At 36.0% G+C, this 27426-nt stretch overlaps 1 protein-coding gene across 1 annotated transcript; it reads right to left on the bottom strand.

Moving 5' to 3' along the window:
• Positions 1-693: 693 nt before the first annotated feature.
• Positions 694-27177, bottom strand: LOC136812858 (uncharacterized). Its single transcript, XM_067069381.1, has 15 exons — positions 27054-27177; positions 23476-23736; positions 21632-21892; positions 19904-20086; positions 16163-16337; positions 15213-15254; positions 12640-12678; positions 8148-8177; positions 7860-7886; positions 7248-7436; positions 6966-6995; positions 5489-5674; positions 5179-5208; positions 3572-3760; positions 694-941 (listed from the first exon to the last, which is right to left on the bottom strand). The coding sequence occupies exons 3-15, from the start codon at positions 21776-21778 to the stop codon at positions 781-783; spliced, it is 1428 nt and encodes a 475-aa protein (XP_066925482.1). The 5' UTR covers positions 21779-21892; positions 23476-23736; positions 27054-27177; the 3' UTR covers positions 694-780.
• Positions 27178-27426: the final 249 nt, after the last annotated feature.

Raw genomic sequence — 27426 nt, 5'->3', positions numbered from 1 at the left:
TAAATTCTTCTATCGAAATACCTATGGGGATAAAAAGTTCTATTGCTCTTAAGTCGAAAAATCAAGTGCGAATGGTTTTCGGTTGCAATTTTTATATTGAATTCCGGATTTGGATGAAATCAAAGTTAATATCCAAGTGGTGTTGAAATTGGAGGGTTTTTTTTCCACCGGGGATGAAATTTAGGCCAAATTTTCCAGTGAGTCTTGGGTTTCAGCGGGTCTGTGACACAGGGGTGTATTATAATTTTGATGAAAATAATATGGTATTGGCACGTCACTTCTCAAATAAAATTCTGTCATAAAAAGAGGATTAAGAAACATGTACTGATTCAGAGATCCACTTGATACTTTTTTTCCAAAAAAATTCCCCTTTTCAAGTCTTTGAAATCACCAGTAAATGTAATATTAAACTAAAGTAAGAAATGTTTAAATAATATAAGAAATAAAGTCACATCATCTGCAAAATAGCAATATCAGACCGAATTAAACCCTAACATGCTGAAAAAATGCAAAAAGATCAGAGCTTTAACTCGACGTTTATTCGTAACTTTGTTACGAATCTGCTAATAGGAACTTTGTTTCAAATGGCCCACCCACCTCAGAGAAATCTCAACAAAACGATTTTTGTCACTGTCAAGTTACTACGGTAACTACAATGAAAAAATTTCAAAAGTTTTCTGCAACTGTTTCTGTCTAGACACGAATGTTTTAAGTAGCCCCAGACCTTTATTCTTTTAAAGGATTTTCAGCGCTACGTTTAAATCAAAAATACTAATAATTTTAATTGTTTCTGAAACGGAAACCATTTTCTTCATCACTAAATCTTTGTCTTCGGGCGGCCAAAAAATCGGCAAAACTTCTCCTGAAGAGTGATGAAGAATAGAATAATCTCTCTAAATCATTTTGCTGGTTGTTGTTTCCGTCATCCTGTGGAACGTCACCTGTTGTAGATAAAGATTGAGATTCAAAGATTTCGATGTTTTAATATTTTTCAATTGGATGTTCTTAACTTTTTGAGTATTGAGCCAAAGAATGTTCTCAAAATGCTCTTTTTTACCATATTTGCACAATTTCTTAGGAAATTTGTGTTTCAGAAAGTCTGTATAAAATGTTCTCAACTTGTTTTTAATATGTCTAATAAATATGTCAATTTCAGCTCTTTTGGGAACAGTGTTGGGAAGATATTCTCAATTGAAAATTCCGAGTCACTATATGCATTTCGTTGGGTTTTCTTGACTCATGATGTTTTTCTCACACCTAATTTCATAAATATATAAAGCTTGGTTTTCGCCTTATTTTCAAGCTTTTTGCCTGAAAAAATATTTTTTAGATGAGATAAGACATTTTAAAGACAAAGTTCACTCCCACCGTTTTATGAGTTGTTTATCCAATCTCTATGATAATTTCTTGAAATAATTGACACACAGACACAAACATTTCATCAGGTTATTAAATCCTGGCGGTTTCAAACCACTATTTCTTTGAATACTAGATAGGTTACTGCCACAGATTTCTTGTAAAAGTGTGTCCAGTTTTAAAGTCGACCGGGCCACCATATGTTCTTACAGGTAAGTTATGGCATGTTTTAACATTATCATATTTTTTTTGGTCGTATTAGCAAACAAATGACTGAACATGAAGGGTACTATGGTGTAGTTTCCAACCTGGGATGTAACCTGATTGTTTTTTGGCTCATTTTCATGAAAAACATCATAATCGATGACCTCATAAAAACTAAAAATCAAATTTTTCAAGAATGGTTGATCCAATTTTCCTTCAAACTTGGACTAAAGATGTATCTCACCAAACTCGATCTTTAAAACAATTTGGCAGACTGGGTTGGCAGACGTCCAGGCTATATTCTGAGCTTTATTGGACTATTTTTGAACTTTTGGATCCTCAGATCCTAACGTCAACTCTACACTTTGAACCTACTTTAGAGCACTTACAAATCGATTGTGGTTTCAAAACTTCCTGGGGAATTTCCCTTTTTTCTCAAATATCATGACCATGATTGTAGGCTACAGCCAAATTAGCCTGGATATCCAGCCCGTAAACTTTTTTTTTGATTTTGATATTTCTTATGCTTACGGTCTGGTTTACCTAGATCATCTGCATTCTGATCTGAAGATGATTATGCGGATATTCTGATTGGTTGGGTCCAAGCGAATCAGAGATCTGAATGGTGGTGCGCGTATAAGAAATTATGCGAGCCGACTTGAAGTGTTCGCCTTAAGTATTTGGATGGACCGCGCGGGCGATCAGCAAGGCGCGTACGCTGCTTTGCAAATCTCCCTGATTTTTCTTTTTCGTAGCAAATAACAATAGAATAGCTAATTATCTCCCTTGGGTGTTTGACCACGCATCCAAATAAAAATAACAATAATGGTAGGGAAGAAGTGCGAAGATCAAAACATGGGGATTAGATGTTCTGGTTGTTTTCTTTTCAATTACTTGCTTAGATATTCTTGTTTTAATCTTCTTAATGATTTGGTTGCATCGTGTAAAGAACTAAAGGTATATCTTTATTTTGCTTCAATTCTTCTTTTTTATTTGCCAATTTTGTATTGCTGTTTTGGGTTGGATTTTGAAGAAAAAAATTTCTCCAAAAATCACTTTGCACTTTCTGTCTAACAGACTTTCCACCACACTGTCTATATTTTATGGTAAAGGCTGCCATTCTAAATTGATTTATCAATGCTGGGGTACCATCTTGAAATTATGCATGTCATTATGTGCATATATTTATTTGCAACCATGGGATTCATGCAGGAAAATCTGTCAACAGGGGTTCACCTGATTTCTAGGTGAACCAAGCTCTATAAATTTTAGAACTTTGTCTGGCTGAGGTAAAACTTATTTTTTCTAAAATTTTGAGCTTGGATATCCAGGCTACAGCCAAATTAAAAACTATGTTATATGACCCTTCATGTTCAGTCATTTTTTTGGTCATTTTTTGTCGAATAATGCGATCTAGAAATTATGGTAATTTTCAGTTTGTGAAACATGCCATAACTTACCCGACTTTTTTGTTTTACATCAGATTTTACGGTGTTCCTCCTCTGAAATATTAGAATCCCACTGTCTCAGGTAAAACAAACGCTGTCGACGGCCAGAATAAAGAACAACACAGTGACATGCTTTAAAAATAGACGCACACTTCATGGGGAGCCCGATTCAGTCAAGTAGTCGGAGATTAGTGGGTTCTTTCAAACTACACTGATAAAATTTGCTCAAAAGTCAGACTCGTGTCATCAACTTATGTGTCTGAACATAGTCCTTATAACAAACTCTGGTCTGGAAGCTTCTTGTTTTAACTTTTTGTTATCTTTTTCCTATGTTAATATCAAAAGATCAAAATCGATTTGCTCAGTTTTTGATCACGTTACCGAGTATTCCTCTTGGGATTGGGTTTAAGATTTAATCACATGATAAAAAAGTGAGCAAAACAAACTAATTTCTCAAATGCAAGCTCAAGTAAGAAACAAAGGAAAGAAACAAACGTCTTCCAGACCGGGGTTTTTAATATGGATTATGGTCTGAACGAGCGCGCAAATATCAGATTAATTACCTGATAGTGAGCATCGAACACGTGTTTCATGAATACATCTACGAGAGTCCCTATCATACAAAGTTCCTGATCGACAGTATATGATTGTCGGTCGGCTGTGCTCGCAAACAATATATGATGAACAAGTGTTAGGGTTTATTTGTTTTGCTCCATCATTTATGCCACGGCAAATGTCTGCAGTGTTTTTTCCTGGTTTTGATATGAAAGATAAATGAAAAAATCATTTAAAAAAAGTTAATTTGCTTTCTTCCAGTAGCGTAGACAGGGGTAAAGAACAATCTGCGTAGGAGAGCTGCTTTTTACGTTAAAGTAATTACTTGTTCACAGTATAAAACATTATTACTGTGTCCTTTTAATCTGCTCTCCTATGCAAATGTTACTTCACCCCTGTCTACGCTACTGCATCTTTGATTTACTTTCCATTTTTAAAGAAATACTTAAATTATAACGTATTATATACTGTTCAAAAGATAATTTCAGAGCATTATAAGATTATAACTACTAGGAAAAAGTTACAAGTTTGGTGCTCTGAATTATCTTTTCAACGGCATATACAGTATGTGGCCCCCAAATGTGGCCGTCTCAGTTTTGGGGGCCGTATACTGCATTATGTTTGAAATGTTAAAGTATACTAAACAAAACAAAGCGAATGGAATGTTAAGTACATTATGAAAAAAACTTCTTGGATTGGTTAAACTCGAGAAATAATCAGGAGATAACTCAAGTGCTATTAAACACTATTAATTTTATACACCCCTGTCTCAGTGCCCCGGTGGCATGATTTCAGTACATGATTTTTTTCAGTACATGGTTTCAGTACATGATTTTTTCCTACGTCACTGCAGTAATCAAATTTTTATTGCACTCATTTGTAATCATCCTAAATGGCTTGGGAATTCAAGAACTGTTTTTTATTGTCGCTGTCTTTATTCAATTTATATCTCAATTCACAAATGAGTGCAATAAAAATTTGATTACTGCAGTGACGTAGGAAAAAATCATGTACTGAAACCATGTACTGAAAAAAATCATGTACTGAAATCATGCCACCGGGGCACTGAGACAGGGGTGTTTTTATCACCAGGGTCCATATCATTATCATTTGATTGATGAGGGTATTACCCGTAGCTATGGTTTGAATTTAATCGCTTCTATCTAGCTTCTATCTGAAGACGGAATTGTTTACTCTTAAATCTATGTTAGAGATCAAATTTTAAATCACTTGAGACTGTAAAGACAAAAAGGAGTTGCTCAAAAATGATCATCATCACCTTTTTGAATTCCCGTAGCCCAACCCCTCTGTAAATTCAGCATTTCTTAATGTCGATTTTCAAGTATGTTTTTTCTTTTTTCTTTTTCAACAGGCTCAAAAGAATTTTATCTTTGACATGGGATTAATTAGGCTACTGACATGCACTAACGGTTTCGTGCTTCTGCGGTCTTGTAGAGGTCTGCAATTCAGACCAGGGAATAAGGGAAAATGGTCCCATGTACGAAAACCTGCGCTAAACAAAAAAGACTATCAAAACTATTCCCTTGCAACCAATTGTAACGTGCCAATGAACAGACTCGGTCAATTTAGGCAATGAGATGAATAAAATATTTACGTGGCTGCGTGACTGGTTGTCGACTTCTTGCTAAAATAAAGGAAGAAAACAACTGAATCAATTAAAATAATAGAGTCTATAATAGTCCATTGTCCTAATTGAAATCTCAACTCTTGGGGGGAATAAAACTTTCAATATGGCCCAAAACCCCCCAAACCAGTTAAACCAATCGAAAACTCTCCAATAATAATATAAGAGACTTGAGATCAGTGGATTCCTTCAACCCTCACTGATAAAATTTGCTTAAAAGTCAGACTTGTGACTTATGACTTGTGTATCTGAATGAGCACGCAAATATTAGATTAATTACCTGATGCTGAGCAATCAACACGTGTTTCATGAATACATCCATAGGTCTCATCATACAATGTTACTGGTGGACAGTTCATGATTGTCGTTTGCCCGTGCTTGCAAAAAAAATATGACGAACAACTGTTCGGATTTGAGAGTCTTGTTTCATCTTTTCTGTTACGGCAAAGGTCTGCAGTGTTTGTTCCTGGCGTTGATATGAAAGATAAATGAAGAAAGCAATAAAAAGATAAGTACATTTGCTTTCAGCCATAAACTAGTATTTCCCCAATAAAGTTCTTGAATCGAAGGTAAACTGTTCTTTCCTTCCAAAGTACAACCATACTCTTAGGTGCCAAATAAACGGCCCCCCCCCGCTTGTTAATTTTTCGATTTTTTTCCAAAACCCCCCCCCCCCCCGGACCTTATTAGAACCCCCCCCCCCCGTTTATTAATTTTGAAAAAATTCCCAGCTACAAAAAGGAAAGTTCCCCCGTTTATTTAATTTGAAAATTTTTTCCAACCCCCCCGTTTATTTGGCACCTAAGAGTATATGGCCATATAAGGCCTAGAGCTTTCTATGTTATAATTCTATGTAGAAATAATTGTAAGCCTGAAATCAAGAGGCTTCAAAGTACCACTGAACAAAAAATCAAGTTTCTAGCAGTAATTAATAAAAGACTCATTTTCTTCTTCTTCAGTTTTCATCATCATTTTCTAAAAAATTTTTAATTACTTTTCATAAAATTTGGTGCTCTGAATTATCTTTTCAACAGCATATATTATGTTTAAAATATGCAAGCATTGTGGGGGAAAAAACAGATATTTGTGCACACTAAAGCAAATGGAATGTTAGGTACATTATGAAAAAAACCTTCTTGGCGGATTGGTCAAACTCGAGAAATAATCAGGAGATACCTTAAATGCTATTAAAACCCTATTAACTTTATTCCCAGGATCCATATCATTATCATTTGATTGATGAGGATAATACCTGTAGCTATGGTTTGAATTTAATCGCTTCTATCTGGCGGTTTTCTGAAGACGGAATTGTTTACCTTTAAATCTATGTTAGAGATCAAATTTTAAATCACTTGAGACTGTAAAGACAAAAAGGAGTTGCTCAAAAATGACCATCAATTCCTTTTTGAGTTCCCGTAGCCCAACCCGTCTGTAAATTCAGCATTTCTTAATGTCGATTTTCAAGTATGTTTTTTTCTCTTTTCTGTTTCAACAGGCTCAAAAGAATTTTATGGGATGAAGTAGGCTACTGGCATACACTAACCGTTTCGTGCTTCTGCGGTCTTGTAGAGGTCTGCAATTCAGACCAGGGAATAAGGGAAAACGATCCCATGTACGAAAACCTGCGCTAAACAAAAAAGACTATCAAAACTATTCCCTTGCAACCAATTGTAACGTGCCAATGAACAGACTCGGTCAATATCTACCGGTACTTTCCTCCGCTTAAAGTTAGGCAATGAGATGAATAAAGTATTTACGTGGCTGCGTGACTGGTTGTCGACCTCTTGCTAAAATAAAGGAAGAAAACAACTGAATCAATTAAAATAATAGTCCATTGTCCTAATTGAAATCTCAACTCTCAGGAAAAATAAACAGTCAATGTGGCCTAAATCCCCTTAACCAGTTAAACCAATCAATAATACAAAGAAAGGTCGTCCTGTGAAAACTCTATTGGATCAAGTGATTAAATTTGCTCAAAAGTCACACTCGTGTCATTTACTTGTGTATCTGAACGAGCACGCAAATATAAGATTAATTACCTGGTGCTGAGCATCGAACGAGTCTTTCATGATCACATCTACGAGAGTTCCTATCATACAATGTTCTTGGTGGACAGTTCATGATTGTCGCTCGCCTGTGCGTGCAAACAATATATGACGAACAACTGTTTGGATTTGAGAGTCTTGTTCCATCGTTTTTGTTACGGCAAAGGTCTGCAGTGTTTGTTCCTGGCGTTGATATGAAAGATAAATGAAGAAAGCAATAAAAAGACAAGTACATTTGCTTTTTTTTGCACTATTCCAGTAGCGTAGACAGAGGTAAAGAACAATCTGCGTAGGAGAGCATTTTTACGATAAAGTAATTATTCCTTGCTTATTCACCTTTTTTGACATTTTTTAAAATTGACATTTTAGGTTTTTGAACATAACTTTTGAACCAATGAAGTAAAATTAAAAAGTAATACACCAAATTTTAAGTTAGGCTTTCCTCTGAATGATTTCGAAACAATCTTTGAAAAATCTCTTTTCTACTGCCTATAATATCTAATCAAAGAGGGTAACTTATTTGTGGCACACCAGGTACTAATTTCCGAGCACTTTAACTAATAGAAAATTTTTTTTCGAAAATGAAGATGAAAAATTAAGATATACCTGGTATGACTGGTCGTTGTGTTCGTGCTATAATAAATGGAAGATAAAATTAAATATACCTGGGGAGGGTACCACCCTTGCCAACCGACGGGGTGTGCCGCCGCTGAAGTTCGAAAAATGGACCCTACGTGGGACTCGTTTTCTGAAAAAAGTGACGCTGAATGAGACTGAAATTCTAAAAAAAATTTAAATTTTCCATGATTCAAGATGATTTTTCCAACTTCTTCCAAAAAAGGTATTCCGTTTAGATGTTTTAGAATTAGGCAATGACATGAACAAAATATTTACGTGGTTGTGTGACTGGTTGTCGTGTTGTCGCTAAAAAAGAAAGAAAACAACTGAAACATTGATTCACTGTCCTAATTATCTCAACTCTCAGGGAAAATAAAAAACTCAATCTGGCCGAAAACCTCCAAGCCAATTAAAACAATCGAAAACTCTTCAAAAGAAATATATGAGACTTTGAACTGAATTGCCAAATTCATAAGATTCCTTGAGTAAACTTCTAGCAATTTGACGTTAAAAATGTTAACTGATGTCAAGTTTTCACTCAATAGCTAGGCTGCTGGCGGATTCATGCTCCTTATAGAGGATGCTTAATAAGCGATATTTCCTTTGTCCAGAGATTTGCCGCCTTTAGCCGATATACGGCTAAAGACATTTTTAGCTGGCGAATGTCTACAAATATAACATAACGTAATGTTTAAATTTTCTGTGAGGCATCAAATCATAGATTGGAAAATATATTTGAATTTCGTAAAAAAAGTAGGCGGAAGAAAGTTTGCTTGTTTTTTTTCCTCCTTTCTTGTTTAATGTGGAGATTTTGTAAAAGATGAGAAATTAGATTTATTGAATTTAAGTGCCCTGGTGTATCTTCTGTGTGCACCAACAAAATTTTGCTTCATAAAACTACATTTTGATGCTTGAATTTGGACTTGTATGAGTGTATAATTTTTTTACCACACTGGGTTCGTTGATCACTTTAGCTCCAGATAATTGTTTTGTCAGTTCTACAGATATGTTGCAGATTATTTCCAGGTATTCTAGTTATGTATATACATTTCATTTTGGGGGTGATATTGAATATTTCTGACATTACTTCTTATGGACAAAAGGGAGTGTTGTTGTTCCTTCAACAAGGGCCTTTAAATATTAAAACAAAGAAAGAACTTTTCTTCAGCTTTGGCATTTCACTTTTTAATACTGTGTGGCCTTCGTATCTTTTCAGGTACTTAACTTCAATTCTTTGAAGAGATTGGAGTGTTTCTGGTTGTTTTCTTTCACTTTTGTGTTCATATTTGTTCATATTTTTCGACCGAAGAGCTGATGGAAAAGTTTTGATAAATTTATAGACCAGATATCTTATAAAAGCAAAAGTCAAAAAAAAATCTACAGACTGTACATAATGCGCGCATCAGATTGTTTTTTATCTTTTTTCTGTTTTGTTTTTCTGGTCTGGGATTCGAATTTCGAAACATTCCATTGAAAACGTTCGAAACGATCGTTTTTGCGGGCGCATCAATGTCAATCAAATTACCTTAACCCTTTGAGTGCCAGGGTCCTTTTTTCTAAGTTTTTTTTAAAAAATCGCTAGTTCAAACTTTAACCCTTTGAGTGCCAGGGTCCTTTTTTCTAAGTTTTTTTTTAAAAAATCGCTAGTTCAAACTTTAAGGGCTTATATCTCCTGATCTAGAAGGAATTAGAAGCTCGTATATAGCTCGTTGGATAGCTTAGAGTCTCTTCTTTCTTTTGGGCGCCTTCGGCGCCGCCCGATTTAGGAAGGGCGTGGTGGGCGGCGGCCAAGGGGGGGGGGGGGTAGGTTAGGGAATTAAAGCAGTCAGGCCCGCTGCGCGGACCTGACTGAACTGATGAAAAAGGTGCCCAGTGGGTAAAATTTCAAATCAATTCACTAGAAGACAGAATAAAGTAAAACAGGGCCAAATTTGGAGGTTCTTGGATCACTCGTTGACCAAAAAATAGTCAAAAAAACGGTCAGAATCTCAAAAAAGTGAATTTTTGTCAATTTTTTGCATTTTTTTTGACTTTTTTGCTTAAAATTTCGCTGGAAAGACTCACTTTTGAATTTTTTTTTGCTTGACCATAAAGGACAATCTAATTCCTACGAGTTCGACCAAAAATAACGATTTCTAACTCAAACTGGGCATTACAGGAGGGCTTCGCCCTCCTATATATAGCCCATGTCGTATATATACGACATCGGCACTTAAAGGGTTAAACAAAGTGAAAAAAAAATTTCGAAAAATGTGATTTTTTGGTGTTTTTTCAGCATTTTTTGAGTGAGTTTAGGCCAAAAATTGAGAAATCTAAAAAAAAAAATAATTTTTGCAATTTTTCTTTAACCCTTTGAGTGCCAGGGTCCTTTTTTCTAAGTTTTTTTTAAAAAATCGCTAGTTCAAACTTTAAGGGCTTATATCTCCTGATCTAGAGGAATTAGAAGCTCGTATATAGCTCGTTGGATAGCTTAGAGTCTCTTCTTTCTTTTGGGCGCCTTCGGCGCCGCCCGATTTAGGAAGGGCGTGGTGGGCGGCGGCCAAGGGGGGGGGGGGGTAGGTTAGGGAATTAAAGCAGTCAGGCCCGCTGCGCGGACCTGACTGAACTGATGAAAAGGTGCCCAGTGGTAAAATTTCAAATCAATTCACTAGAAGACAGAATAAAGTAAAACAGGGCCAAATTTGGAGGTTCTTGGATCACTCGTTGACCAAAAATAGTCAAAAAACGGTCAGAATCTCAAAAAAGTGAATTTTTGTCAATTTTTTGCATTTTTTTGACTTTTTTGCTTAAAATTTCGCTGGAAAGACTCACTTTTGAATTTTTTTTTTGCTTGACCATAAAGGACAATCTAATTCCTACGAGTTCGACCAAAAATAACGATTTCTAACTCAAACTGGGCATTACAGGAGGGCTTCGCCCTCCTATATAGCCCATGTCGTATATATACGACATCGGCACTTAAAGGGTTAAACAAAGTGAAAAAAAAATTTCGAAAATGTGATTTTTTGGTGTTTTTCAGCATTTTTGAGTGAGTTTAGGCCAAAAATTGAGAAATCTAAAAAAAAAAAATAATTTTTGCAATTTTTCTTTAACCCTTTGAGTGCCAGGGTCCTTTTTTCTAAGTTTTTTTTAAAAAATCGCTAGTTCAAACTTTAAGGGCTTATATCTCCTGATCTAGAAGGAATTAGAAGCTCGTATATAGCTCGTTGGATAGCTTAGAGTCTCTTCTTTCTTTTGGGCGCCTTCGCGCGCCCGATTTAGGAAGGGCGTGGTGGGCGGCGGCCAAGGGGGGGGGGGGGTAGGTTAGGGAATTAAAGCAGTCAGGCCCGCTGCGCGGACCTGACTGAACTGATGAAAAGGTGCCCAGTGGTAAAATTTCAAATCAATTCACTAGAAGACAGAATAAAGTAAAAACACAGGGCCAAATTTGGAGGTTCTTGGATCACTCGTTGACCAAAAATAGTCAAAAAACGGTCAGAATCTCAAAAAAGTGAATTTTTGTCAATTTTTTGCATTTTTTTGACTTTTTTGCTTAAAATTTCGCTGGAAAGACTCACTTTTGAATTTTTTTTTGCTTGACCATAAAGGACAATCTAATTCCTACGAGTTCGACCAAAAATAACGATTTCTAACTCAAACTGGGCATTACAGGAGGGCTTCGCCCTCCTATATAGCCCATGTCGTATATATACGACATCGGCACTTAAAGGGTTAAGGGAAGAAATTTTCGCGAGAATAAATTTCAAAATGGCAAATTTCACGGAATTTAATTTCGCGAATAAGAAGAATTTATCAACTTAGATTAACTTTTAAGCATCACGGAGTTGTTTATATTTGTTTATATTTGATAAAAAATACACGTAATAATGCTTAAAAATCAATTTTGTCCATCTTTTTTTGTAATACCTGGTCAAAAACAACAAAATAAAAGAAGAAGAAGAAAAATCGAATTTCGCGGAATTTAATTTCGCGAATTAACAATTTTGGTGTGTTTCGTGGAATTTAATTTCGCGAATTACGCCCAAATTCGCGAAATTAAATTCCGCGAAAATTTCTTCCGCGAAAATTTCTTCCCTTAAGGTATTAACTCACCAAGATTTCCTTTGCGAACCGGAAAGCGGTTGGTAAATCATTAAGCAGACCTATACTACATGCGGTTTTGTAGAGGTCTGCGGTTCAGACTACTCAATAGCTGGACTGCTCATCCTCTAGTGAAAAGAGTTTCTTATAGGAAGTATATCTATAGGGGTCGGCGATTCAGACTACTGAATAGCTATCTTTTATTGAGATTTTACTAAATTTGGTTGACATCCGTACAAAGTTTGGTAGACTGTTCATCATTTTAATAATTCCACACTCTAAAGCCGGCACTCAACAAAAGTATCCATATTATCGCCTGACAATATACCATGTAGTGTATGTATCCCTTTACTAATTTCCAATCAGTAGTAAATACATGTTTTTTGAGCGCTTGACAAGGCTGAAAAGTACATAAGGATGCTTATATCAAAGGCAAAATTTTAGGGGAATTCCTAAAATACGGTAAAATCCCAGCCAAAAACAACCAAAATCAGAAAGAGTTTTCTTATGCCCAAGGTAATGCTTAGCATAAGCTTAAATTTTTGTCATATCTGAGCCTAGATATGCTTATACGTGCAATGCTTATAAAAACATGTAAGAGTTAAACAGAAAACACATACGTATGTGTTAGTAGTTCAACATACTAACAGCGAATGGACTTAAAATAATTAAATGATTAAATCTTTACCTGGTCTCCAAATAGATGGTCTTTCACAGTTATTTCTAGCTGAAATGTATGAAAAGAAAGGGAAAATATAATTGATTGAGGCTCATTGAATACGACTTTAGTGTTTGAAAGGTAATGGCCGAAGTAATGAACTGTCTCACCCTTTAGACCAGGGCAAATTTTTGATATTATGCTCCCAATAAGATGTAGAAGTTCCTGCAGTTTTTTGAGTGAAACGATTTTCAGTTAATCGATAGAATCTATCAAGGGTCCCCCTTTGCTGTACTAACAATTTTTTCGAATTCTGAATCAAATGTTTGATGCTACCAACAGATTTAGTCCAAAAGTAAGTTAAAGAAAGGAATTACTTTGTTAAGCATCGATCGCCTGGTGCCAAGAATGAATACACCGGGGAGGGGGGGGCACTCATATGATCTGGCCTACGTCATGTGCCGCGCTTAAGGGTGGAGTTTTTCAGCATCCCAAAATGCACTGTAAGGGTGTGTTTCGGGATAAACACTCTAAGGGTATGAAATTTGATACCAGATACCCAAAAAATATTGAGGCCCAAAAGAAATGATCACCGAAAAAAATCGATCAACAGAAGACAAAAATTGATCAAAACAAAATCGATCACTATGGGAAGCCCATTAGCATTAGTGCCATTTAGATTCTCCTTTAATCTTTAAAGACGAAACTAAAAAAAATGACAACAAAACTGAAAAATATTTGAAAATGGTGGCCCTGATTGTTGCAACCTAGAAATATCATTAATTCTGCTGGATTCTGAAGATGGATTTGATAGTTCTGGTGAATGTAATGCTGGTGAAGATGGTTCTTGTGAATAAAATGCTGGCAATGATGAACCTTAAGGATCAACCTTGTTCCCAGGGCCTGATTCTCAATTCTTTATAATATTGATTGTCGTAATTACAATCAGGGACAAAATACTTGGCACAAAAGGGAATTTCACCGGGGTGTTTTGAAACCACAATCGATTTGTAAGTGCTCTAAAGTAGGTTCGAAGGGTACAGTTTTAACTCTGAGTTTTAACGCTAGACTTAAGACTTAGGACCTTAGGATCTGAGGATCCAAAAGTTCAAAAATGGTCCAGTAGGGCTTGAAATATAGCCTAGAAACCAATAAATCCCTCCCAGATCGAAATAATCGATGAAATCAAGTGGAGGGCCTAAAATTGACATTCTCGCTCGAACTTCAATTTTCGAAAAATGGTAAATTAGCCAAAAGTGCAAATATATTATGGCACGGATTGTAGTAGGGGGCCAAGCCTGGGGTCCCGTGACAACTTTTTTACGATTGAGCCATTTTTAGTCTATTCCAAAGAACAGTACATTACAAGATATTTTTGAGAGGGGGGACGCGGATTAGGCCCGGGAAAACTTTTTATGACCAAAATAGTGACGCCATAGGCAAAACTGCAAAGGGAAAATGAGGGGTAGAAAATAGCTGATTTTCAAAAGTCAAAGTAAACGAAAATGATTGGTACCATTAGAAAGCGCGTGAAATTCTGAGCCAAAAAATGTATTACAGCAACTCTCTGACTAAAACACATAAGGAAATACAGCCGCTTTAAGACCAACTAACTGTCAGCTCTACTGGTGTGATTTGACGTCAAATCTTGTCTTGATCGTACTGACGTTGATATGTTTTTGAACTTCAAGAGGTTGTATTTCTTTTTGCGTTCGAGTCAGAGAGCTGATGTAATACATTTTTGCTCAGAATTTCATGCTCTTTCAGATGGTATCAATCATTTTCCAATCATCAGGTCGCAAAAAAGATGTCACGGGACCCCAGGCTTGGCCCCCTACTAAATTCGCAAATTATTAAATTTTTGCGGTCAACGGTTAGCAAATGTTCTAAGGGACCCAAAAAAAGAAAAAAATGTCAATTATTTCAAGTGGGTTTTTAAATTTGTGAAAAGATTGACACTGTGGCTTCTTCACAAAAAACGCTAATTTCCACACTCTTCCCACTGACCTGACGTTTTTTGTAAAGTAAATACGAGTCGAGGAGGCGCTGATTGGCTGAAGGTAAACAATCGCACCAAAATCAAAAGTCAATCGCAAACATAAACATAAAACCGAGTCGCTGTCACTTTTAGTTTTCAAGTAAAAAGCAAGGCGGTTTTGAATGTTTCGGCTGGACAACCAAATCAGACTTTCATATTCGCCATATCCCTTTGAAGCAAGGCATGCGCAGAATAGATCATCTAATATGAGATAACCTGAGATCAGATTGTGAATGTTTTCTGCACACCACGCTGAGGCTCTAAAGGGATGTGTGAAAACATAACAATCTGACGAATATGCAATCTCGAAATCGTAAGGACCGCGTTCTACTAAAAGGACTAGGAACGACAACAAAGTTGCGTGATTGTGTTTATGAATAGGGCGCCGTATCAGTTTTTAACTCTCCGGCGCACAAACAAGATTCTTGTTGTAGAATTTTCCGCGGGAGGACTATTTTCCTCAGATGTATGATTTTCAAGCGCCTTCAGAGGTTTACCGTGCGCGTAAGAAAATTACGAACATCTGTTATCAGGTTAATATGAGATTAATAATAGTGATACCCACCTGTTGTACGTCTCGTTGAAGCAGTCGAGAATGCTGGGTAAACTATGATGACAAACAAAACGATTATTATTGCATAAATGTTGATAAAAATTTCCCACTAATAAAAGTTTGAATAGCAAAAGTTTGTCACTATCATGTGGTAAGTTTGCTTTCAAATCTATCAAAGATATTATCAAAGAAGAAAGTGCAAACCATTTTTATAATTTAAACACGTTAAAGGGACATTAAAGTAGTAAAATGTAAACATTGCGCGAACCACGTGTCATTAAAGAGAACAATTAAAATCACGTGTCCAAAACAAACTTGTAAAACAATTGAACAATCAAAATTAGCCATATTTGGTTTGATTTTTTATTTTGACATGTGAAATTTGTTTTGATTTTGTATCCGCTGCATACAGTTTGTTTACAAATTTCGCAAGTACTGTTATGTCCCTTTAAGGCCGTTAGCTTGTTTTACAAGTTTGTTTTGGACACGGGATTTTAATTGTTCTCTTTAATTACACGTGGTTCGCGCTATGTTTACATTTTACTACTTTTATGCCCCTTTAAAACTTTCAGTGTCAATACACTTACTGGCCATAATAAGTTTTAGCCCAAAAACCTGCATTACGATTAATTACACAGCACTTACACGGCAATTTATCGTTTCTGATTGTTTTGATAAAATAACGCGTTCAAAGCAAAGAGAAAAAGACTGTCATCTTTAATTGCTCTCATGGGAATAATATAAATTTTATTATTTTTGCCTTTGATAACAAAATATTTTGATTGACTTGGGAATACGAAAAGTCTTCGGCAAAGGCGATAATGTTTTTACCGAGTTAGTTTGCAACTAAGCTAATATAGTACAATGTGTACACATCTTTTTTTGAAAAGTCAAAATTATACTATTAGCTTAGAACCTTGACTACTTCATTTTTTTTTGGACATGTTATGTGACTCACTTACCACCATAGCCAGCTAATGTTCTATCAATCCAGCCTCTTAAGGCGGCAACATCTGTATAAATAGTTGGTTCTTGTTTTGGGTCCATACAGCCAGATGTTCCCCAACTGACAATACCAGCCAAATAATACTGTTGATTACTATGTAAGTTATACATAAGTGGACCGCCACTATCTCCCTATAAAATAAATGATTGGTCTTTATAACCGCTATCTTTACATTTTCAAGAATCGTGAATGTGCTTTATCATTATCACGTGGTTGCTAGATATTAGGAACTTTTCAATATCATGAGAACGGTTAGTCTGGATATCCAGGCTGTAAACTATTTCACAGTCTAGTTTTTGATATTTTTATGTTCTGGTTTACAGCCTGGTCTCCCTAGAGCGATATGCATTCTCTTTAAGGGAATGCAGTCTGCTTGCTTGCGCTCACTTCACTAAAGCCGTAAGGGTCAATCTACACAGCGCGGAGCAATTCTAAAGCAAAAATAGGATAGTCCTCCAGTTGCTAGTGAAGATAGGGCTTTCTGTTACATGAAAACATGAAAAATAAGAAAACAGAGGCAAGTTCATTTTCCAAGAAAACATGGTTGGTCATGATAATGCATGCAAACTTGTTCATGGACTTTGGTGTAATCTTTGGATGTTTTAAATAGTTTTAGATCTTGTAAGACTGCTTTTTATTAATTTCTGTTTTGCTGCCCTGGGTTGACTAGGAAACATGGGTTTGCACTTTCTTTCTCTAGAGAGACCAAGCTCTATAATTTTAGAACTTTGTATGTTGAGGTAATTTTTTTTTTTCTAAAATTTTGAGCTTGGATATCCAGGCTAGAGAACGGTGAGTACGACAACATTGGAAAATAATAATCTACAAGGTGTCCGGAAAAAAAGTATCGAGTCGTACCACTTCTATAGAAAGAAAGTTCTTGTGTGCGTTTCACTAAATCTGTTGACTGTTGTAAAAAGATTATTGTGTTGGTATATATTTTCTTATATTTTGTTAAACACGAGCAACAGCCATCTACTCAGAATCATGTTCGAGCTCCATACTTTTTTTCGGGACACCCTGTACTTTGAGCATGGAGGTAATAAAAATATGGATGGAGATATCACTTCTACTATTGTATTATATCATTGATAGCAAACTGTTGCTTTGTTGGTTTGGGAGAAAGGCCATTAATTTTGCTTTCACTGGCTGCGTTTAGACCAGCCTGGCATTTGTAATTGCTTGCAGTATTCTTTTGAATTTTATTGTTCCGCGCAATTGTTCGGTTTGTCAAATGCCTAATGATGCCAGCGTGTTGGCATTTCGTTGGCATTTGAAATGCCATATTGAGCAAAGGAATCCCCTTTTCTGGCATTTCAAATCAAACAAAGGAACCAAAACAAAGAGAAAAAATGACATTTTTGATTTTTTAAAGTATTTGCACGTTTTTTATTCAGTTCTTTCTATAGATTGTAAAATTTGCAAGATTTGCCATAGCCTAGCCCTACGGCAAAAAGTTTCAGTCTTAATGACTGCAGTTTTTGAGAAATTCCATGCTTTTAATTGTTTGATCTGTCAAAGTTGAACTTGAGGGGATCACCTTTTCAGTAATGACTTTAAAAAGACGATTCCTTAAATGCCATGACAGAAAATACAATGGAAAAGCTATTAAAATCGAATCCCTCATGAGCAAATGCCAAGTTACAAATGCCAGTTGGTCTAAACGAAGCCACTTATGGGAATACTTAAGTCGAAGAGAATTTGAATAAAATCATGCTACATTTTTAATTTGTTCATTGTGTGATGACAGTTTTCTTGACACTTTTTCTTGATAAAACATAAGAAAACCTCACAAAAATAAGTACAGAAAATCGAATTTGAAATGTTCAGGGAATAAAAATACGAGGTTTCGTTGGACAGAATAACTTTACTATAATTTTTATAATCTATATCCTGACTGATTTTTGCTATCAATGATTGGTAATCAAAGGAGGCCGATTTGAAAGAAATTTCTAAATTTTATGACTTCTTTGGCTATTACAAAAAAGTTGTTACTCCATCTAACTTTTATTACCTCTATGCTTTGAGGAATGACACGATCTGAATCATATTTTCTTTCATTTCCCATAAAACCCGGGAGGAGGGGGGCACTCGACTTAAAAACGACCGTATTTGTAACCAAAATAAGGCCTTTGAAATTGGACCCTTACCCAAATTTTGGGCGAAAAATCAAGCATTACGGTCCATTTTCTTGAAGATTTGGGACTATTTTAAAAATACGGTCAAACATGGTTTTACACCCTTAGAGTGCAATTTTTCTCATCTTTGCTCATTTCAATCCTTACACAGCGCACTTTGGGAAGCTTGAAAAAAGGATCCTGAAGGGCTGCACGTACGGTAGGTCGTTTACCTTGAGTGCACCCCGGGCCAAAATACCGGGGCTTTTTTATGAACGAACTGGGTGTGCCAAAAATAAGCTATCCTGTTTGGTATGAAATTTCTCAAAGGGGAGAAGAGAGAGAGAAGTGAACCCTCTGTATCATCCGGAATGGGCCCTATCCCTGGAAAGAAACCTACCCTAGGATAGGGAAATTACCACGCTTACAAGACACTGCTAACCCTGCGCTCGGGACACGAAATTTGCCTTCTCAAATCAGAATGCAGTCCGCTTGCTTGCCCTCACTTCGAAGATAGAGCTTTCTGTTACATGAAAACATGAAAAAGAAGAAAACAGAGGCAATTTTATTTTCCAAGAAAACACGGTTTGTCATGATAAACTTGTTTAAGAACTTTGTTGTAATCTTTGGGTGTTTTAAATGGTTTTAGATTTTGTAAGGCTGCTTTTCATTAATTTTTGTTTGGCTGCCCTGGGTTGGCTAGGAAACATGGGTTTGCACTTTCATTCTCTAGGGAGACCAAGCTCTATGATTTTAGAACTTTGTATGTTGTGGTAAATTTCGCAAGTACTGTTATGTCCCTTTAAGCTTTCGCATTCAAACATCAACAATGATTTTAAAGGCTACGATGCGCTATATGATTTACGGATTTTGTACGCATGCGGTTTCATTTTTATTACACTGAGAATAAGTTGCTTGGTTCACCAGGCTACTTTTAACAGTCATTTGAAGAAATCAGGTTTAAATTTGCTCCGTGACTTTAATTACTGTAGTCATTTTTGTAAAGAGTGGGTGATGATACATAAAAACTTCGTAAAACTTCTTGATATTATACGCCTTCGGTAGAGCACTCTTAACTTCTTACATATAAAAACCTCGTAAACTTTTGTAAAAACCTCGGTGATGTACATTCAACTCTGCTTCGCCTTGTTGAGTATTACATCACCTCGAGTTAATAAATCTCAATAACCAACTTTAAGCTATTGAACATATATCTGCTTAGTATAATATTGAAGTATATTGAACTTTGCAATTTTTCGGAAAAAATCACCCCATAGTATTTTATAATAACCCCCCCCTCCCAATTTTATGAAATTTTCCAAAAAAGTGCCAAAACCTTCATTTTCCAACGGGTTCTTAGGAAAATCACCCCAAAATCACTCAATATTGACCCCCCTATTTATGGATTTTCTCCCAGAGTACCAACCCCCTGCTTATTCCACCCCCTCTACAATTAAGCATAAAAGAGTACTACCCAGCTGGCACACAACGTTGTTTTGACGTCCATCTAACGTCCCTAACGTCCATATAACGTTGGATTAACGTTGAAACAACGTTGTGTGCCAGCTGGGTACACTTACATGACAAGAATCTTTATTTTGCGGACCGTAATCAGGATCAATATGGTTGAAAGTTCCAGAAGCACACAGCATTGATTCATCATGAATTCTTTCATTATAATTCCACTGTGTGTAATGCTGGTAGATAATCGGAAACCAGCTGCTATGGGCGGCTCTACAGACACTGTCACTGTCAACGAATACCTGATAAGAGAAAATCATAGTCCTTATAAAAAACACTGGTCTGGAAGTGGTAATTTAAGAGGTTAAATTTTAGTTTAACTTTTATTTTGTTACGACGCCACGCCCTTTAGCGCATTTAGCTAGAGTGGCTTTGGTAGGCCGTCCGCCCGTAGTACGCGCCCGGTAGTACGCGCCCGTTGCATTTGCTCCTTTCGGTAGAATCTATAGGTGGTTTAGAGCTATGACTTCGAGCACTGATTTTCCATTCGCAAAGAAGCTCGTCTTACAGTGAAGACAGAGAAAATTATTTTTTTACCTTCCTCCCTCCCTTCAAAGCTTGCGAGCATGGTTGCAGGCGGCCATCTTATGTATTGATATAAAACTGTTTGGATATCACACACGGACGAATTTTACACTGAAAGCTGAAAATATTTGGTCAAGTAGTTTTATAATAATTTCTTAGTTCATCAGATTTGATTTTAGTGTCTTTTATGGAAAAACTCCAAAGTAAAAGGTCATCTGAAAATATTTTTGTTGTGTTTTTCCATTTGACTCCCAAGTCAGTTTCTCCGAAAGTCAGTTCTTTTCGGCTGTTTTGTTTTGATTTTTCTCCCGCTGCTTACCCAGTCCCCCAAAAGGGGGTCATATTTCCATACTAGAGAAATATAAAATATTGCAAATATCTTGATGCTCTCCACCAATCAAAACGCTGATATTTTTTTGGGGTCGACAATAAATTATAATTATTGTCAAATATGGGAAATATTTTATCCCCAAAATTATTTGTATAGGAGTGGTTAGTCAATAAACAAATGCCAAAAATTAATGCACTGGTTTCCCTTATCGTTCACACACTTCTGGGCTATCCGTTCTGCTCACAGCGTCCTTTCAAGGAGTAAAAAATAGAAAATTAAACTTAATGTTTTTAACTTTTTGCTAGTTTTTCCTTTGTTATTATTAAAAGATGAAAATCGATTTGCTCAGTTTTCGATCACGTTACAAGTACTCCTCTTGGAATTGGTTTAAGATTTAATCACATGATCAAAAAGTTAGCAAAACAAACTAATTTCTCAACGCATGTTCAAGTATGAAACAATTGAAAGAAAGAAAAAGCTTTTAGACCGGGGTTTTTATACGGACTATGAGAAAATATATGGTTCGTATACACGTTTTTTTTATGAGAACATCCAAAATTGATGAAGCCTTAGGATGTTTATAACTTTTTGATACGCATCTTTTTTCACTTTTTGAAGTATGAATTTGAATACTATAATGTAAAAAGTTATACCTAGAAAATAAAGTTAAACTATCCTCTTTCTATTTCTAGCAAAGAACTTTGGGTTAAATCAAAATTTTGTTCGGTTTAACTAAGTTGGTCAAAAAACGTCCAAACTTCTTGTTGAGTCACCTGATAATAATATGAAATTCATTTTCAACTTTGAACTAAATTGTTCCCTTTGTCGCAATTTTCTTCGAGCTTTTTATAGGAAAAACCAGAAAACCGTGAGAGCAAATTTGAAATTGATTTTAAAATTTAAAAGACACACTATGAATTACAAAACTTACCTCGGTTACTCGGAGAACATCTGGAACCCTTTTGCGATAATAGGGAGGGAAAGGTTTTGGTCGTCTAAGCCCCCAACCAGAAATGATAACCTTTTCTCCTACATGAGGGTACTCGTGGTCTGCCAACCAAGCATGCAGGTCGAACATTTGTGCTGAATGTTACGTCTCTGTACAATTCAACCAACGCAATATCGTATGATAACGGTAAAGGTTGACCATAATTTTGGTTATTTATTACCGTCTTGATGGAAAACTTCGTTCCTATAATATAGAATTTGTAGAAAGTAATGAAGAAAATGATGAAAATGATTTGATTGAGCTCACTCAGAGGCCATGGCTCCACTTTGAAAGTGATAGGGCCATGATATACTGACCAAGGAGGCGCCATTGGGCGAAAATCTCAGAATTTTAGCCCTTATAGATTGCCTAGAACAGGTTTGTTTTAACGTTATTAAACAAGGCAGGGCAGCCACCGCCCGAACCTCCCCCCCGATGCCTCGGCGCCTGTCACTAAGTAGGACGTTTGGCTACGGTGCAAAAGATCGTGGTTTCAATATCCTCAGCTTGGTCAGACAAAGGACTTGGTACTTAGTACAAAATGGTAATTGATACCCTTCTCTTTGACGCTCAGCAATTATAAAGAAGGGTGGTTCAAGGGTAATGGGGTAGTTTAGTGAGACAGAATGGTACCCCTTCCTTTCGGGTAACCTCCGAATTACATGAAAGGATCTGTTCTTGAGCAGATTTTGATTAGCCTTTCGTTATGTTCAATGATCACCGGTGATATACAGTTGACGCTCGTTAATTCGACGATCTACTATTCGATAGGCTCTCTTATTTGATGAAATTTAAAGTCCCCGTCAACAAGAAACTCTCATAAACGACACTTCCTTATCCGATAGCCTCCCTTATCCAATTCCCCTTGAATATCGAATTAGAGAGCGTCAACTGTTTATTGACGGACTTTTCGTATCTTCGTTGGATAAAAATTTACAATCCTTTGATGTAGGCTTAAAACAGCGAAAATTACCAAAAACAGCAAAAATTACCTAATTTCACAGTGCTATAACTTTTTATAAAAAAAACAACAAAAAATCTGAACAGAGATTTGTAAGGTTCAAATATTGGTTAATGAAATGATTTTTGAACCAGTAGAAAAAGTCTTCATTTTTCTTCTTCATTTTTCAATTTTTCAGAAATCTTTAAACTATTAGATTATTTCCCTTGGAAATATCTTTCCAACGGTGTATAGCTTTTTAATATTGCATTAATGTGTTTTGAGAAATTCCTAAAAAGTGATGTTTACATGCTGAAATTTTGACTTTAATGGTTTTCTTTTTAAATAAGAGTGATATCGTTTGCTTACTCATCAATTTTAATTCACAAGCTTTTTCACATTGGATTGACACAGATGTGGAGCAAGATTGGTTAGAAAAAGGAAAAGAAAAACATTTCATGCTTATATCTAATACTAGTCAGAATGGTAATTTTGGGCTCTGTAAAATTGCTTGTTTCCAGGCAATAATAACACTCGTTTCATCAAATTATAAAAAGAGGAATATACACATCAAAAGTTGGAATATCTTTTAACTGGGGTTAAATTCGTCAAGAGAAAATTCTTCCAGGCCAACTTCTACTCAGGAAAGCGTTTAGCATAATTAGTAAAACCATCGGGAAGTACTACGTCAAAAACGTCAGAGAATTTTCGAGCCAATCAAAATATGCCGTGTTATATATTTATTCCTGAATTTTCAAATTTGAAAACCAAACTCTTCCCTTTTAACTAATCATGCAAATATCTTAACAATATCCCAAACGAAAAAGAACAGATTAAAAATATTTACCATCATGTTTATTAGCGAGGTCAAATGCATCCAGAACAGCTTCATCAGTCCGCCAAATTTGACAATGAGCAGCTGTTATAATCCATCTTTTACTGATTAAAGTCCCTCCGCAAAAATGTTCTCCATTTCTCTGAAAAGACACTTGCCATGGAATTTCTCCGTCAAACGCGTCAACTCCACCGATAATACGACGAGTTGGGTTGTATATTTTACCGCATCTGCTTATACCGCAAATACTAAAATCATTGAATTCATCTGATCCTACATATATAAGAGTATTAAAGAAATCGTTTAAATGAAGTAAAATTGAATTTTTAAATTTATTTTGCAGTTCCCGCCATTATCCCAAACGGGAAAATTAAAGAAACTTCAATAAAACGGGCAAATAGGTAATCTAAAAATGGAAAGGTCTTCCCAATCAAGCTTTGTATAACTATTTTTTCGATGTTTAATCACTAACCTTGACTATACCCTGGACAATGTTTCTGGTTCCAGGCAAAGCAAAATCTTTTGACCGAGTTTTTTTAAAGTGATACCCTAAGGATAGCACTGCACAATGAGGATGAAAAAATAAACGGGAAATCTAACTGAATTATAAATCGACCTACATCGGCTTGTGCTATCATTAGGTTTCAAAAAATGAAAAATCCGATAGAAAGATGATGAATTAACTTGGTCCAAGGTATTTAAAGTCAGTGTGTTTAATGCGCCCGACGTGACCTCCACCCATACCGGGTTCAAACGCCACGTTCGAAGATTCTCAAAGAAGATGTGGCAATTGCACGATTTTGGTATAAGAACAAACTATATTAGAACATAAGACTTCGATGGCCAAAATGTTAAGAACAAGTTATTTATACAATATGTACGGCCACGCTCTTGCGAATGAATGAAAAAGAATGGCAACAATCGATGAAAATGAAAATGCTGAAAAATATGGATCCTGTACCGCCAATAAATGCTTCACGAATGAAATAATAAAGGATAATGACATCTTACAATGTAGGAAATGCCAGAGATTCGTTCATTATGCTTGTTCGGAGCTTCCCGCATACCAAATTCAGCTTTGTCTGCAATACAAAAGCCGACGCTTTGAATGTAAAAAATGTGTTACAGTCACCCCAATACTTTTGGAAAAAATTAAAACAAGTAAGCAAAGAGTCAGAGGTAACCAAATAACGCAAACAATAACGGAAGCAGAATGTCAAGATGGAGGTCAGCAAATATTTGAATCTGTTTTCACACTAGATTGCATAATCTAGAGAAGAAAATGGAGGAACTTATAGCTATGAATAAAGAAGACGTCGCTAAAGAACCAAAACGGGCAACATATGCAGATATCACAAAGGAAGAGGTGAAGAAACAGGAGGTTATCATCAAGAAATTTATCAAAAATGAAAAAGAAGAAAGAGAAGAAGATCGCTAGAAGAACTTAACTAGATGTAACATCATTGTCCATCATTTAGGTGAAAATAAAGATGAGAACAAAGAGGAACAGCGGGCCGGTGACAAAGATTACGTGGAGGAAGTTGTAGGAAATCGTATGGGATTAAAGATAAATGTTGTCACTGCAGAACGAATCGGTGCTCGAAAGGATGATATGTTCAAGACGAAAAGATGGCGGCCATTGAAAGTAACGTTGGCCAATGAAGAAGACAAGAAAAGAATTATGGCCTCAGTCCATAAACTAAACGAAGATAATTTCAGTGTAACAGATGACTTCTCCAAGAAAGAACGTGAAACCATTAAAGAATGGCATGAAAAAGCTAAAGAGAAAACGAAGAATGAGAAGGATGAATGCTGTGTATGGAAAGTGAGAGGTAGCCCTCGGGCTAAGCTCTACTTCAAGAAAATATGTAAAAAGACCGTTATTGATGAACTGTAAATTTGAATTAGATTGTTTCATAGAGGTCAATAGACCTGTGAAATATACTCCTATAATAATAAAGTTAAGAGCATTTTAAAGGCTTTGGGGACTCTAAAATACAATTTTTTAGGAAAATGGGCAAAACTACCCACAAAATGGGGAAAGTAACAAGATGTTAAGAACATTTTTAGGCTTAAAACATCTTAGAACATTTCCAGACTAGAGTATAGAAATTTAGATGTTTTAATAAAAATGCCCGATATAAAAAACCTTAAAATTCCTTGCTGTATATCCGTTTGAATTTTGGCTCGTTTTTGTACAGCTTCGCATGAAATTTTTTATCTTTTGAAATTTCCCAAGGGGCAAAAATAATTCTGAAAAATCTGACAGAATTCTATCCTTCCGGGGAGTTTAGGTGTCCATTATCAAAGTGTTTGCTTGATTCTTAAACTTGTCTTAATTACCATTACAGAGTGATACCCTATAAATAGGAACAGATATCTATATCTCTGTTCACTAGATCGGGTTTTTTTTTTCGATCAGTAGGAGTAAAAAAGGTCCTTAAATATAACGATGTCCCTTTCTAAAGAAAATAGGGTCCAAATATCGTGCCGTACTGATAGGAAAAATCTACCTTGAGTACCACCAGTTTGTTTATCAGAGTATACATGACAACTAGCACAAAATCTTATGCTTTTTCAGAATCCTATCCCCTTAATCACATGTTAGCCAGGGCAATTTAATTTTTTGTTTCCGGGTGGGGGGGTGTACTTAGGCAAAAATGGATGATAGGTGGATGTGCGGATGGTAAGGGTCGGTTTTTTCACCTTTCAAAGTCTCTCTAAGGGTCGGAAAAATCGGAAAGTTTTAAATTAGTCTCTCTAAGGGTCGGAAAATTCAAGATTTTTAGGAAATTTTTTGATTTCCAGAGAAAAAATTGTAATAAAGTCTCTCTAAGGGTATGACTTTTTTCAAAAATCGAAAAAAAAAAATTCAAAAAGTCTCTCTAACGGTCACCTTTTCAGCAAAAATCAGTCTCTCTAAGGGTCGGTTTTCGGAGGTCCCGTCCGCACATACCCCTCATTCGCCAACTCTAGTACCTCCCCCCCCCGGGGTTGTTTCACAAGCCAAGTTACCCAAAAAGAGGGTAGGTCGGTCGGTAGGCGCAAAATTAAAAAAAACTACATCTTGATAAATAGAAAATAAAAAGACACGTAAATTAGTCGAATTCATGGATAAAACCTTTGAATAACTATCTAAACCTTTGAAAATAAAAATGAACTAACAAAATGAGTTTTATTTTTATTTCGATTTTTGGAATTTCCGGGTCGGTCAGGCCCGTAAAACAACTAACCAAATTGGTCTCGTCTAATACGCAATATTACAAAGCACACAATCTCTACTTAACGACATGTTTCGATTTTGGGGCCATCCACATAGTACGTACGCACTAAGGGGGGAAGGGGGGTCTTCTTAAAATCGTATGCTTGCGTACAGGGGAAGGGGTAGACTAGCAAGCGTCTGTGGGGTGAATGAAAAAGTACGTACTTACCAGAGGGGGGTATAGCCATTTGCGTACGCTTGCGTACAGGGGGGGGGGGGGTACTCGAATTTTGACATTTTTGTGCGTACGTACTATGTGGATAGCCCCTTTCTTCTTTTTTTCAAGACACTCTACATCATGTCTACATAGATAAAAAATTATACTCACCGTATCGATTGTAGTAGCTCGCTTCAGTAATTCTTGCAAGAATGAACACTTGTAAAACAAAATGAAATAAATGCCTCATGATTCAAAAATCTTGTCTTTCTTTCGATATTGATGTTCTAGATAAGGCATAGAAAATAATGATATTTTTGCTCATTTATACATTCCCCAGGGTAACATTTAGTACCCAAATCTCTAGATGAATAGATGATATAAATTACATAAATTATCTTTTCATAAAAATGAAGGGAAACAAAAGATGTCAAATTAGTAAGAGGGAGTGTTTATGATTTTGCAATAATTCTATTTTATCATTCAAACTGGTGACGAACTGGCATTGATGTCTAGACATTTTTAATAAAGAGTAATTTGATTG

Source organism: Clytia hemisphaerica, unplaced genomic scaffold (genome assembly GCF_902728285.1).
Source record: "Clytia hemisphaerica strain Z4C2 unplaced genomic scaffold, Clytia hemisphaerica genome assembly, whole genome shotgun sequence".
Classification (NCBI taxonomy): Eukaryota; Metazoa; Cnidaria; class Hydrozoa; order Leptothecata; family Clytiidae; genus Clytia; species Clytia hemisphaerica.
The sequence above is the reverse complement of the archived record's forward strand: the minus strand, read 5'-3'. Positions and strand labels throughout refer to the sequence as shown.

Bases quoted from the DNA above. Each gene is read 5' to 3' on its own strand.
- LOC136812858 (XM_067069381.1), bottom strand. From the start codon at position 21,778: ATGTTCGACCTGCATGCTTGGTTGGCAGACCACGAGTACCCTCATGTA. The intron at 15,255-16,162 runs GTAAGTGAGTCA...TTGTCATCATAG, and splicing joins AACATTAGCTGGCTATGGTG to TTTACCCAGCATTCTCGACT. The intron at 6,996-7,247 runs GTAATTAATCTT...CCTTTATTTTAG, and splicing joins CGTTCGATGCTCAGCACCAG to CAAGAGGTCGACAACCAGTC.